Raw genomic sequence first — 16,168 nt, forward strand, 5'->3', positions numbered from 1 at the left:
TCCATTCACTTTTAAACTCCCGATGTTCTATCTTTCTCTTCTTTGGTGACATTTTAAATACTATAAAAATAATTTTTATTTTGTTAATATTTAATTGAATGTGACAATATTCACGTTACCTAACACAATCACCAGTAAATAAAAGCACGGCAACGTCCACTACAAAAACTTTACTTATTTTAACAAAGTGAGCAGATTTACATACCACACCTGCAAAGACAATGGGCACGTTCAGACAGGCAACAGCTACCGTAGCACCACATGTGCTAGCCTAGCGTTACATCATAAATGTATCCGAGACAACTGCTTGATCATAGCGCTACTGTAGTGATCGCCATTTACTACAAATTAATTTAATTTGTAGCAATTAATTTTCGCTACAAAGTAACGCTCTGCCTGGCTGATTGCACCCAATGTAAACTGACGTTTTTTGAGAGTTGACATATGGTTAGGGGTCATTTGACCTACAAAATATTTCTTTTTTACTTCTATGTTTAGATAGATCATTTAATAATGAAAAGAGCCACAATTATTCATTCAAAGAGCCGCATGCGACTCTGGAGCCGCAGGTTGCCGACCCCTGGGTTAGTTTATAATGATTTCTGATTTCATTGAGTGCAAAAGAAGTACTTTCCTTACTTTTTTCATTATAAACTAACCTAACCTAAGCTAAGCTTTTATAATTTCTATTGAGAGTGAAAATCTATATATAAAATCTATAAACATGTTTTTATTATATTTACCAGGCTCCTCTAGGAATTATTCACTTTAACCGGTTAAAGTGATTAATTCTCGTAAATTATTCATTTTAACGGGTGATTATTAATGATAATCGGATTTATCACTTTAACCGTAATATATATATATATATATATATCAAGCATATATATATCAAGCATATATAAAGATTTTGGATAGTAATACAATGCTAATGGTATTCAACAACACAGTCATATAAGTGTTCTAGGGTTACATAATGTCTATAAAAATTAAAAATTATTTTCTAAGGGAACACTGTTATAATCAACTTCCCAACATAAAAAAAAAAAACTACCAAATAGTCCCAACCAAAACTTCATAGATACAATGCTAATTAAAAAGAAATTCATTACAGCAAGCTATTTCTGAGGTCCATACAAGTTTGATACAATGATTGCTGTGTAAATTATTGCTCGTGCTATTTCTTTTTCTTTCAGGAATTCAAACTAATACAATACAGTTTCAATTTCATTCAAATGCATTAATCAAAAATGGTCTATTAAATATATAAGCTATTTTTGCTTAACTGAGAAAAATCAAAACTTTAAGGTTTATTTGCACATGTGTGTGCATGAGCATGCGCGCACACAGAGAGATGATATTTCTTGGTATTTCATTCTGCTATTCATGTGACAACAAATTTAAAGTTACCATTAGTCTTGTTTTCATTTATTCTAGGTGACATATGAAAATAGCTATGATATACACATACTAAAACTGTAACAAAGGCATAGTTGCTTACGTTCTAGTTGAGCAAAACTCTCATCCCATGATCGCATTTGTTCTATGTTGGATGTTGGCCCATTAAGTACTTCTCCTGAAGGGGGCTCATCAAGAGAAAATGTCTCCATTCTTGGAATAATTGTTATCGCACAAAAATTTATTTCCAAAACATAGTCCTAAAATGAAATTATATCAAACAGTTCCAGGATATTCTAATTTTTATGCATAAAAAGTTATTTCTCATATGCATTTATATTTTTTAGAAAGAGGAAAAAATAATTCAACTTTATGTTAATGTTTTCCTAAATAGACATGGTCATATAACAGCAATGAATGCTTTCAGTTATATAATAAATGCAGTGACATAATTTCAATATTCTTTCACAAACTTTAATAACTCATATACAAAAAAAAGTTATGATTTGCAATTTCCTAAAAATAAACACTTCAATTTTATCATATTAAATTAATAACTGATAGATAGCAATTAACCAGAAACTTTCTGGCACATTCTCAAGGCACATAAAGTTGACATCATCTCAATATCAATCAACAGTTTAGATGTAAATCTCTTTGCTTTTCGAGCATTTCATTATTGTTTTGTTTAAATATATATATATATATATATATTTATGAACGTGCTCCCCAATAAGTATAATTAATGATTAAATAATTAAATTAATAATTCGGGAACTAGTTTCTTCTATGCATGTAAACAAACCTGCATGGTGTAAGTGATTAATTTATGCAGCATCTTTATGCTAGCAGCTGGCCTCATTGTTTATACGTAGCTTACATATAGCATCACTTTCATCTTAACTTCCTGGTTCGATTTTGTGAATCTGTGCTTATTAATATTATTATCAAGAGAGACCTCCATGGAGTCAGGAACTCATCGAGGGGGCCACATAGACATGGTCATATAACATGCACCAGCTATCATGCTTATTCTTGAATTCATTTAACAGCTTATACACACAACATCCAATGGTAATCCATTCCAATCACACACCATTCCTATGAGAGAAATGTCTAGATGTCACCCCCCTTCTTGGCGACATTCATTCTCAGCTTCCAAGGATATCCTCTTGTCCTTTCCCCACCCTCCATAAATTGAAAAATTCCATCAACTGAAATCCTCTATGATCCTTTCGGAAGTTTGCAAGTCTCAATCATATCATCCCCCTTTCTCCTGTTTACTAGTGTCTGCAGTCTACAAATTCTTCATCTGTCTTCATAATCAGTATTCCACAATCCTGATGTCATTTTAACACTCTCCTTTGCACTCTCTCCACATTACCCTTATGACCATGCCTCTAAAGCGAAAGTCCACAGCAAGGCCAGGTGAGCCTGCAGTGAAGAGAAAGGTGATTATGATGGAAATGAAAGTAGAAATAATTAAGCGTTTGGAAAGAGGCCAGACACCATCAATCATTGGGAAAGCATTAGGCTTCGGTCGCTCGACTAGTGGAACAATTATGAAGGATAAAGAGATAAATGTTGTTTGTTTAAATAAAAAGAAAGAGCACAACAGTTTCTGAAATTTATTATTACAGTATTACACTGTATTAAGATTACCACATATAATGAGTCATTATAGTATTATTATTATTATTACCACCATATATTCATCAGGGATCCGAGTTACAAATCAAACCTAAAGACATTCTCAGGAATGTATCTCGTCTGTAACTCTGGGACTGTCTGTGTGTGTGTGTGTGTGTGTGTGTGTGTGTGTGTGTGTACAATGTGGTATCAAAAAGTTTCAAGACTAGGTTTGTAACACGCCAACAGATGGCAGCACAAGGCTGCACGCACAGTCACAGGGAACACCTACCTTCATAAGTCAGTGTGCAAAAAGACATCATCCTGTGTACATCGGGAGCTGTGCAACTGATGCTATTCTGACCACCTGTGTTACCACACATGCGATTTCATCATATACAGCAAGTTAGAACAAAGAGCAAACGTGAAATTCTGCATGAAACTGGGCAAATCTGCCACAGAGACATTTGACATGATTTGGCAAGTTTACGGTGATGCTGCAATGAGTTGTTTGAAGTGTTTTGAGTGACACGCATGCTTCTAGAGCGGAAGAACATCACTGGAAGATGATGAGAGATCAGGAAGACCTTCAGCGAGCTCAATTCCCAAAAATGTCAAAATCTTTCGGCAACTTGTGCATGAGGATCGTCGGAGAACACTCCACAACATTGCTGCCATTGTTGGTGTGTCATACGGAACAGTCCAGGCAATCCTCACGTGTGATTTGAACATGCGTCGTGTTGCTGCCAAGTTTGTCCCCAGGCTGCTGACCCAGGAGCAGAAGGAACACTGTGTCAAAGTCTGCCAAGAACTCCGCCAGCATGTTGTGGATGACCCATCCTTCATGTTGCAGATCATTACCGGTGACGAAACTTGGGTGTATGGGTACGACCCTCAGATGAAGCAACAGTCTTCACATGGAAGAGCCCATCATCTCCACAACCAAAAAAAGCTAGGCAGGTCAACAGCTAGACCAAGTGAATGCTCATCGTCTTTTTCGACATTCGAGACATTGTGCATGGAGAATTCATCCAGACTGTCAATAGCGAGTTCTACTGGTAGGTTTTAAGGCATCTGAGGGAGGACATTTGGCGAAAGTGACCAGATCTGTGGCATAAAACTGGATGCTCCACGACGACAATGCTCCCTGTCACCGAGCTCTCCTCACACGCGAGTTTCTCGCCAGAAACAGCATGATCTCACTTCCGCACCAAACCTACTCACCATATTTGGCTCCTGCAGACTTCGCCCTCTTCCCGAAGATGAAGATCCAGCTCAAAGGTCATTTTGGCACCGTTGCAAAATGTATATGGCAGAATGATTTTAAAGAATGCCGATGATAGGGAGGTAACTGAATCAGTTGATATACTTGAGTTACTGAGTGAGCACTTTGCAAGAATATATCATCCAGGTAGTGACATTGCAGAAATGAATGAACCAGTAGATTATACGGGAATTGTGATGAATGAAGTGATGATGAGTAGTCTATTGCATAACCTCAATGTCAATACATCTGTGGGATTGGATGGTATACCAGCTCATGTCGTACAAGAAGTGGCTAAAGAATTGTCAGTACCCTTGACCATTTTGTTTAATTTGAGTCTCGGATCTGGGTTAGTCCCGAGGGGGTGGAAAGAGGGGAAAATAGTTCCACTGCATAAAGGTGGTTCCAAGACTGCTGTTGTAAATTACTGACCGATTAGCATATCAGGAATCATTGTCAAGGTCTTAGAGAAATTAGTCAAGAAAAGAATACAGGATTGGATAGATGAAAATCGGATATTGTATGAGGGACAACATGGTTTTGTGAAGGGTAGATCATGCCTCAGTAATTTGCTCATGTTCTATAACACAGTGACGGCTGAACTGGATAAGGGTAATGGGCTTACAGTGATTCTACCAGACCTTGCCAAGGCCTTTGATAGGATACCACATGGAACCCTAACCAGTAAACTGGAGCAGATGGGGATGGATATAGGGTTGGTGAGATGAATAGGATGGTAGTTGATGGAGAGATACCAGAGAGTGGTTTATTCAGGAGTTGAGTCCAAAAGACGGCTTGTGACTAGTGGTGTGCCACAGGGCTCTGTTCTTGGACCACTACTTTTCAATTTGTTCATCAATGATATAGGAAAGGATCTGAGAGGACGTGTTCACTTGTTTGCTGATGATGCAAAGTTGGGTAGAGCAATTGTGAGTGCAAAGGATGTCAAAATTTTCCTTTTTAAGCAGTATCAATTCCATACATCCTCGTATAAAGTTTACCATGAAGATTATAAAAGACAACGAGTTATCATTTTTAGATGTCCACCTCATCTGTTTACCTTCAGGTATTCTTACAATAACAGTTTACAGAAAACCAACTTTCACAGGTCGTTATATTCTCAAAGAATCTGCCCATCATCCTTGTCAAAAAACAGGAATCATAAAATGTTTAATCCGACGAGCCAAAACTAATTGTTCAACTTCTCATTTATTGTAGAAAGAACTTTCGACTATCAAACATCACATGGAACTAAATGGCTTCTCCGAAAAGAGTACACAACATCTTTTCGATTCTTACAATCCAACACAAAACAGCAAAGATTCAATATGTCGAGTTCCAATTCCTTACATTTCCAGGATTTCCGAACCAATATCAAGAATTCTGAAGAAATATGATTTAACAGCCACTTATACACCTATTAACAAATTATCCACCCATTTTCCTTCTTCTAAAGATAAATGCTCAACTATGTCTCAACCTGATGTGTATCAAGTTCCTTGTAACTGTAATCTTTCCTACTTTGAACAAACTGGATGCTCTATAGAAAAAAGAATTCAAGAGCATCAATCATCCATTCAACACAACAAACCTGAGAAATCTGGATTAGCTCAGCACGGAATAGAAACAAGCCACAACATCCTTTGGTCCAAGACTTGCCTCCTACACAGATGTCGTTATAAATTTGAACATTTAAAGAAAGTGTGGAGGTCTTACTTCAACGTCCTAACTTGAATCGTAATGACTGTATATCTGTATCAAAAAATTTGGGAAAGTTTAATCAGGATAACACATTAATTTTCTTTTTTAATTTCCTATATTAGTCTAACGTTATTTAAGATTATTACATGAATTTCTGAATTAATATATTTAATTTAATCATGACTCTGATAAAAAATGTTTACTCTTTTAATACTTATGATATGACATCACGCAGCTCGTTCTATTTGTGAATGATCAATTGTTCGTATTCCACCTTGTTTTTTAAAACTATTCCTATGTAGCCACTGAAGATGGTCTGTAATATTCAGACTGAAATATTTGGCAAATTAAATAATATTCTTGTGTAAATGTGTATATATTTTATAATCCTAATGTCACAAGTATCTTTAAAGAATCAAAGTTCTATGAGGAACCAACTTTTGTGAATAACTTTTGTCTTTTTACAATGACTAGACATAGAGTTCATTGGAAAAAGACAAAAGTCATTCACAAAAGCTGGTTCCAAATGGAATGACTTTACAAAGAAACATGTGTAATGTTACTTCACTCCCCCTAATCTACACAGATCCGATGGTCTAAGTCTTTCCCCTTTGTGGGAGATAATACTCAATAAATCAGCAAATCTTTCCTAACTTTTGTAATTGTATATACATAAAAAGTTAAGGGTCAAAGCTGTATAACGGAGAGGAGACCTCCACATAGCCTTTAAAGGAATGCGGAGAACCGACCAGGGCTTCTGACCTAATGTCCAATTCTCACCTTCTGGTGGTGCACCCTGTTGGGTATCTACTTGGATACTGAACAAACGAGATTGGGCTGGCAATTTTGGATTTAGCTGAGCAAATTGTATTCTTATTGGTTAAACCAAAATAAAAAATGATGGTATGACACGACAAAATTTCATGCCGGTTGAGGCATCGCCCGGTTAAACAAGGCCCCTGTTGTTTTCGCCAGGAAATTAGGGCGAACAGCGAAAAGTCAGGAACAAATCTGGAACAAATCTGAAAACAAACCCCAACTTAACATCACCAGCGCTAAAGATCGATACTATCAACATAAGAAGCCTGAAAGGCAAAGAAATGGAGCTAGCTGAGGAATTAGATAAGTACCAGATCAACATAATAGGGATGACTAATAAAATTAGTTTAATCCTTTATCCAAGTGTGAGCAAACAAAGTTTGCGCCTGAAGTATCTTCAGGACTAGGGTAAGGTGATACTACACCAGGGCAACTCATTGCAAAGGTGGAGAAAGCTACCAACACTCCTATCTCGGTATCTCCTATAATGCAAAACACATCTCCTTGCGGATATGTCTAATGTTATGCATTAAGGGAAGGGCCACTACCCAGACTAGTTTCGACCTTTATTGAGGTCTCTTCAGTGGGAGCCAGGCCCTAGTGGAAATCCCAGGCAGAAGTATTCGCAGGTCATCTCTACCTATAGGAGTTGCCAAATGGTGTGCCACCCTTTTTTTCCACCTATAGGTAGAGATGACCTGCGAATACTTCTGCCTGGGATTTCCACTAGGGCCTGGCTCCCACTGAAGAGACCTCAATAAAGGTCGAAACTAGTCTGGGTAGTGGCCCTTCCCTTAATGCATAACATTAGACATATCCGCAAGGAGATGTGTTTTGCATTATAGGAGATACCGAGATAGAAGTGTTGGTAGCTTTCTCCACCTTTGCAATGAGTTGCCCTGGTGTAGTATCACCTTACCCTAGTCCTGAAGATACTTCAGGCGCAAACTTTGTTTGCTCACACTTGGATAAAGGATTAAACTAATTTTATTATACTCTAACCAAGTGAAAAATAAACTTTCAACAACCTTCTCTAAATCCAGAGTAATTTATTAAAAAAGGGTGGCACACCATTTGGCAACTCCTATAGGTAGAGATGACCTGCGAATACTTCTGCCTGGGATTTCCACTAGGGCCTGGCTCCCACTGAAGAGACCTCAATAAAGGTCGAAACTAGTCTGGGTAGTGGCCCTTCCCTTAATGCATAACATTAGACATATCCGCAAGGAGATGTGTTTTGCATTATAGGAGATACCGAGATAGGAGTGTTGGTAGCTTTCTCCACCTTTGCAATGAGTTGCCCTGGTGTAGTATCACCTTACCCTAGTCCTGAAGATACTTCAGGCGCAAACTTTGTTTGCTCACACTTGGATAAAGGATTAAACTAATTTTATTATACTCTAACCAAGTGAAAAATAAACTTTCAATAGGGATGACTGAAACAAAAAACACAAAACCTGTAGAGATCTTTCTGAGCAATAAATACAAAATGTTATATTCGGGCAACAAAGGTGTAGCCATAGTATTCAACACAAAATACGAGGCTAATCTTCTTGAATGGCAGTCAGTCTCAAGTAGAGTAATGTGGGCAAATATGAGAATGGGGAAACTGGACAATGACACTTATTTGTGCCTATGGTCCCACAGAAGGTTCTACTAAGGTAGAAGTGAAGGAATTTTTTGAGGCTTTAGAAAAAGCAACTGACACAATGAAAAAGGAAATTTGGTCCTTGTTGGGGATCTAAATAACAGAGTAAGAAAAGATTGTGAGACATACAAAAATATTTTGGGAAAATTTGGAGAAAAGAGCCAAGCTAATAATAATAGCAAATATCTGTTGGATTTCTGCTCAGGACATGGATTGGAACAAATGGTTATTACTAACACAATGTTCCAACATAAAAATGTGAACAAATTCACATGGAGAGAAGAGGCAAGGAATAAGAAAAGTCTGATTGACTATGTTATTGTTGATAGTGATGTTTTCTTCCTGGTGCAGGACACCAGAATGTACAGAGGATTTGAAATTGGAAGTGATCACTATTTAGTCTTGAGCAGGATAAAATTGAATTTCATATTGAAAAGAATAACATATAAGAAAGTTTTAAAGCGAATAAAAGTTGAGCAGCTCTCAGATGTGAACTGTAGACTAAAATACACAAAGATTATTGAAGAAAAAATGAAAGAGTTTGAGAACAGGAATCAAACTATGGAGATTCAGTGGCAAATTCTGAAGAAAACATTGATTGATTCTGCCAGAGAGGCATGTCGTGAGGTGGTCTGCAAGGATAAAAAAATCAGAACTGCCTGTGGACACAGGAAGTTAAAGAAGCAGTGAAGGAAAAGAAGAAAGCATATCAAAAGTTCCTGTCAAATAAGTCAGCTTGTGCTCTTAGAGAATACAGAGACAAATGCAAGAATGCTAAACACTGTGTAAACTAGCTAAACAAAAGTCATGGGAGGACTTTGGCAAGAATATAGAAAATAAATATCAAGAAGGTGGCAAAATATTCTGGAGGTTGTTGAAGAAGCTTAGGAATGGAGGAAAGAGTGCTGTAAAAGGAGTTAGAGATGATAAAGGTGACATGAAAACAGGAGAAAAAGATATCCTTGAAGTTTGGAGTAATTACTTTGAAAAACTGCTAAATGAAACAAGCAGTGATGACAGCACAGTGGTAAAAAACACTGACCAGGCATGCAGTCAGGAATACATATCCATACTTGAAGTAGAAAAAGCCATCAAAGGCTTGAAATGTGGAAAGGCAGCAGGAGTATATGATATTCGACCAGAAATGCTGAAGTATGGTGGTATAAAAGTCTTACAGTGGCTGCACTGCATAGTTCAGAAAGCCTGGACAGAGGGACGAATTCCCGATGATTGAAGTAGAGCTCTCATAGTACCCATATATAAAAAGGGAAATAAAACTGAATGTGAGAATTACAGAGGTATTTTCCTACTGAATGTTCCTGGCAAGATCTATGCAAGTATACTAGAGAAATGGTTGAGAAGAATTGTGGAAGAAAAGCTTGGTGAAGAAGAAGCTGGATTCAGGCAAAATAGAGGCTGTCAGGATCAGATCTTCACTTTACGACAAATAGTCTAGAAAGCATGGGAATATAACAGAGATCTGTATTTAAGTTTTGTCGATTTGGAAAAAGGCATATGACAAGGTGTCAAGAGAGAAGCGATTCAATAGGCTACAGTTATATGATGTCAATGGGGCATTATATCAAGCAATACTTAGTCTTTATTTGAGTTGTGAGTCAGCAGTTAGAATTGAAGGAAGTATAGGAAGATGGTTTAATGTTAAATCTGGTGTGAGACAAGGATGTACTTTATCCTCTCTGTTATTCATTATCTATATGGACCACATTATGAAGGAAAGTGGTATTAAACATGATATCAAAATTGGAGATGTTAATGTCAGCTCTTTGCTTTATGCGGATGATGTTATACTTGTAAATAAATTTGCTACAAGTCTGCAAGATTCTCTGACTAAATTGAATAGCTGTTGTAATAGATATGGTATGAAGGTCAGCAATAAAAAGGCAAAGACAATGAAAATAGGCAGAATCATTGAAAATGTTAACTGTGTTGTGAATGGAGAACCTGTGGAACAAGTGAGACATTTCAGCTACTTAGGCACGATTTTTACTGAAGATGGTAAATTAAATATAGAAATAGACAACAGAATCAGCAAAGCTGGTATGGTAGGAAGTCAATTGAATAAATTCATATGCAATAAGAGAGAAATTCGTCGGAACACTAAATTAGCTGTATACAAGACAGTGTTCAAACCAGTTTTAACTTATGGACCTGAGAGCTGGGTCAAAAGTAAAACACTTGACCAAAGACTAGAGACCGCAGATATGAGAATTCTGAGAAAGATTATAGGCGTGAACAGATGGCATCAATGGCAATATCATATTAAAAACGCAGATATTAGAAAAGAACTTGACATTGTCAACATCCAGGAATGCATTAGCAGAGCTAATCTCAGGTGGTATGGTCACTTAAACAGAATGGGCGAAGAAAGATTAGCAAAACAAGTATTCTCTGCTAGGTTGGCAGCAAAACGACCCAGAGAGAATACCAAGATATATGTGGATTGATATGGTACAATGTGCCTTAGACGATAGAAATATAAGATCTGATAATGTTGGAGTCTTGACAAGTAACAGACTGATTTGGAGGAAAATTGTAGATAGGAAGTTAGTAATCATGTAAAATATCCTGTACACCCCTTGAGGGTACATAGCAGGAATTTGATGATGATGATAAAAAGTTTTATTTATTTAATTTTTTTTTTTTTTTCGAAATAAATTTAGGAAATTTAACCTTAGCTACTTAGGTGGCACTTTGTGAACATATCAGTTATTGTTTAATTAGCTTTTGTACTTGTACTGATGATGTCTGTGATACGCAGGCGAAAATTCTACTAATAAAGAATATTTTACGTGAGTTAATCCTGTTATTATAATAGTAAGTAATATGTCTACTCACAGTATTTCCTTACTGAAACTTATGAATGGGTGTTGGTATGGCAGATGCCCAGTGAATATCCCTTACCAGAGTGCCTTACTCCAAGTATGAAATTTGGAGGTGGCGGTGTGATGGTATGGTCCAGTTTTTCCAAGTTTGGACTCAGACCTCTGTAGTCCCATAAACATTGAACTCCGACAGGTATCTGAACATTCTGGACAGTGCAATGCTTTCTACTTTGTGGCATTTCTATTGAACTGACCACTGTCTCTTTAAGGCTGCTACTGTAACTTCAAAGTTTGATGGCCATGAAAGTCACCACACATGACTGGCTTCCACAGGGCCCTGGTCTCTACCCTATCAAACATCTGTGGGAAGAACTGGGCCATCAGGTGAAGTCAAGGGACATCTTCCCCACAACAGTCCAGGGCTCATTACATGCCTACAGGAAGAACGGCCCAAAATTCCCATCGATCGCTATTGTATGCTTGTGGAAAGTATACCCCATAGGATTGCTTCCATTATTGCAGTGAAAGGAAGTCCTACATTTTATTAAGGTAGGCACCATGGCTGTTTGTTCCTCACACTATGGTACCACTTCTTTCTATGATGCACACTTCTTTCCAAGCAGTGTATATTAGTAATGCCATGTGACATAAAGATGTGGTACATTCAGAAATTTGCAATATTTTGTAAGTTTTTCACATTTCTCTAGTATTCAATTAAGCTTAGCTGTCTAATGAAATTTAAATTTTCACTATGTTGTTGAGATATTTGCTATATAGAACATTTTTATATTTGATATATAAAATTTGTATTTGTATTATCTGTACGTTTTTATTCCAAAAAAACATTGTCATACAATGAAATAAAAATATCAGCAATTTCTTTTTGTTTTCTATTCATATCTTTTTAATTTTCAATTTTTCCTATAGTAAAGAATGAGTACCAGCACCTACTGTTTTTTTAAAAAAAGCACTGCCGGCAACACAATTGTAATATCAACAGTCATCCCTCCATAAGCATCATCTGCATCTCATAATATGACAAAGATATCTGCCATACTCATGCTCTACCATCTGTTCTGCATGAATCTGCATGCAGCATGAGTAATATCATTCTATCTCATAAGAAAATTAGAAAAATCTCAGTGGCGAAAGGCTGAAAAATTTTGCAGAAGGTACAGGAAGAATACAACCAAATCTGCAAAACCAAGAACATAAAAAATATTATCCATATATAAAATCTTTACCACAATGCAATTAAGAATTCTTTTGCAAAAAACTGTGGCACATTATCCCCAGACTTTCTCTCATGCGTACCCAGATGAAACACATTAGTGCTCTTACAACCTAGCAAGCATAAGTGGGATCCTGGGAAAATTTCTTCAGTTTTAAGTGGAGTTGTGTCATCAACAAGAGTATATACAGTAACCTCTCAGTTATCTGATCGTGTTGCAAAATGATTTGTTTAAATTTAATTTCTTGCTCAGTTAACTGAGGATATGATTTATTAAAAGTACAGTTATACGGTACTTTATGAGACATCAGATCACAAGCTAATCCCATTCAGGATTGCTTAATGGAGGAGTGTGGTTACATGATGATCAGATAATTGAAAGATTACTGTAGTTATGGAGATAAACATAGTGGCATAAGATATTAGCAGAAATGAAGACAATCTAATCTTGTTAAAATGAAAACTGATATTCTTGTTATAATGAAATAGAACAATGTTACTTTGTAATTTTTTTTTATAAAGATATTCAAAGTAGTGCAGAAAAAAAAAAGTATGACTATAAATATATTAACCCCTTGAATTCAAATATAAAATTTAATAAAGCAAACAAAAAATACAGAAACTGACCTTGCATCTATTCTGAAATTTGCTGCTGTTCCAAAGTGCTACTGTCCCAAAATGAATTAATCATCTTAGCCATCCTAAAAAAAAGTTCGGAAAATTTAAAGAAAAGTATTATTTTAAAATAGTAATATGCACTTAATTTTGTTGATTTTGTGATTAACATCCCAGTTCTTTTTATATTAAATGGTGGTTATTTAATAGCCCACTGCATGTACAGTGATAAAATGTATATAGCCTCACGTTCTTCCTTTTATGCTGCCACCCTTAAAATTCAAAAGAATATTTGTGGCATAAGCTCAACTCAAATGCAGAATGTTCAGAAGCAGCAGTGAACATTTTGCCATTGGCTATCAATTACTGAACCTATTTCATTCTTGACAAAGTAAGAAGGACCCACTTTTACTATGGAAATATTACATCATCTCGACCTGATGCTTCAAATAAAACAATTTGTTTTGATTGAGGCAGCAGTGAAAACTCCCTTTGATGGGGAATGGGGTAAATCCTCATGACCAGAGGTCACAAGGGGGAGGGAGAGTCCACTCCCTCCCTCCCCTAACCTCTGGTCTTTCATTGTGCCACAAAGAATAAAGATGTATGTATACTCATAAGTGTGCATGTTTCCTATTTCCCTCTGGTGTATTAATCTCATTGGAACTATCAGTGAAGTAACTTTTTTCTTTTCTTTTCTTTCTTTGGAAAGCCTAATTAAAGTTCTGATAGGGTGGTTTATCCTATCAGTATATGCTTTCATAGTGAAAAATTAAACGGCAACATTTAGTAGTGAAGAATATTCAATATTTTGGTGATGTTTTTAAACTTGAATTTTTCCAGGTTGACTTTTAACAAATATTTATAAATATATATATATATATTTTTTTATTCCTTTGAACCAGTACGGAATGTGGACTCCATTATATGATGTCCTTTTTATGTGTATACGCTGATAATTCTGCAAACATTTTGAAAAAAAATAAACATGAATTTTTTCTGTTTCAAAAGAATTTTCTCAAAAGCTACAAAAGATAGCACAGTAGTATAAGTTAATCACTTATTTGATTTTTTTTAAATCCTACACAACATAAAAACCCTATTCCAATATCTTGAACTGTTTTTGATTTATAAGGAAAAATGATTTTGGAAAATTCAAAAAATGCTTTCACTATTTAAAAAAAAATTCCAAGTTCAGGAATTTTTTGCAAGGTAGTACACACCAAAAGCTATCTTTCTGAAAAATTTCAACTTTCCAGCCATATGGGAGGTGAGGTAACATTTTGATATGCAAGTCAGATAGCTAGTCAAACATTCAACAGCAGGTCGATATATAAAGTCAACTCATGAATTTACTATTGTGAGTCTCCTTTAGTAGAATACTGTGAATACCTATGAGTCTTTGGTCAGGACTTTCAGTAGCATGTTACAGAGTTATTTATGATGGTATTTACTATAGTGAAAGTTGAGTATATAAATATATGATACACAGTTAGTTACAGGACATCTTACTTCTGCATATTCAAACTTCCCATACTGCAATTTAATATTAAGAGTTCAAAAACTGATCATTCCAATTTCAGTTATTAGAACTTTTACTGAGTATCCAGGCATTAAACCCAAACGTAAAATCAGAAAAGTCCCAAAGCCATTTGCTTCAATGTCAGTTATCATGAGCTTTGTTAACTGTCTGAACACAGAATTTCACTCTCCCCATCTCATTTATCTGATTATTCCAAAATGATGCCTGCAAAACTGTTGAAATGGATGTTATGTAATTCACCATAAAGAGTAAAGTATATAATATAACAAATTATTACTGTTGTCATTATTTGCCACATTCCAGAGTACTATGATTGGTGACAACAGGACACTGTCATCTATTCCATTTCACCAGCCAATCTCTATGTAAAAATTGGCTGGTGGGTGGCATTGACATAAGTGCTAAAATCTCTTCCACATTAATCTGGTAACAACCTCAAACCAACTTATATGTCTCAATCATATCTCTCTTCTTCTTCTTCTAGTCACAAGGCTCTGTAAGTCACATTCCTTCAATCTGTCCTCATATCGCATGTTCCATAGACCTGAAACTGACTCAGTAAACCTTCTCTGGACCCTCTGTACTATATCCTCTCCCCTTGAAAAGCAGGTGACCAAATCTGTGCACACCAAGCATACCAATGCATATGCATTTCCTACATCCAGTGAAATTTGTCAACTTGTAACATGTAAGCAGATAGCTAAAGCATGACTTCCCCAACAAAGTCATGCTGATCATCATAAAGAATACTGCTATTATCAACCCATTTTTGAATCCTAGTCCTCACAAATTTCTCTAACTGCAGAGGATATAGTTGAAGTATTCAGTGAGCAGTTTGTCAGTGTATTTCATTCTTGTGAAGGCAGCAGTTTTACGAGAAGCTGGAGTGTAGAGGGTTTGGTGGAGACCTTAACAATAACTCCAGATTGGCCTAATTTGTAACCTCAATCTTATTCTTCCACTTTGTGAAGTGGAACAATTTTTCCCACCTTCCATTTCTTTGGGACTTACCCTTTGCAAGACCCATGTTGAAAAGGTATGTTAATTCCCTGTAGTATTAATTCAAGAAACGCAGTGATATATTATCAATTCGTACTGCCTTATTAACATCAAGTTCACTTAATTCCTCATATACCTTCTGCTCATTCACCATCAGTCCCTTCTCCACCATACACTCTGCACTGACAAACTGCTCACTGAATACTTAAACTATATCCTCTGCATAAGTTACCAATCTGACATTGTTGTCATCACTAAGATTGTTCTTCCAAAGTCATTTTTATTTCTACTTGCCACATATCAAAATAACTCACTATGATTTTTCTTAACTGGATTGGCTAATTTCTTATCATACTGCACTTCTGCTGTCTTTACCAACCAAGTCACCTTCCCAGCCTGCTATTGGTACTCTTCATGCAATTGATTATAACCAACATTCCTCTTATGTAGCCGACTTCTTCTTCTTCTTCCAGATTTC

At 36.2% G+C, this 16,168-nt stretch overlaps 1 protein-coding gene across 2 annotated transcripts in view; it reads right to left on the reverse strand.

Moving 5' to 3' along the window:
• The window catches only part of LOC150108851 (helicase ARIP4), a 619,923-nt gene that overhangs the window by 558,055 nt on the left and 45,700 nt on the right, over window positions 1-16,168 (reverse strand). For both annotated transcript variants that reach the window (XM_090403746.1, XM_090403737.1), the window contains 2 exons: window positions 13,161-13,234; window positions 1,502-1,658 (listed from right to left, as the gene is read on the reverse strand). In XM_090403746.1, the coding sequence (XP_090259872.1) occupies window positions 1,502-1,610 (109 nt within the window). In that variant the 5' untranslated portion in view covers window positions 1,611-1,658; window positions 13,161-13,234. The remainder of the gene's footprint in view (window positions 1-1,501; window positions 1,659-13,160; window positions 13,235-16,168) is intronic.

Source organism: Typopeltis vanoorti, chromosome 2, assembly GCF_054136105.1.
Source record: "Typopeltis vanoorti isolate ZY-2024b chromosome 2, IOZ_Tvanoo_1.0, whole genome shotgun sequence".
Lineage (NCBI taxonomy): Eukaryota > Metazoa > Arthropoda > Arachnida > Uropygi > Thelyphonidae > Typopeltis > Typopeltis vanoorti.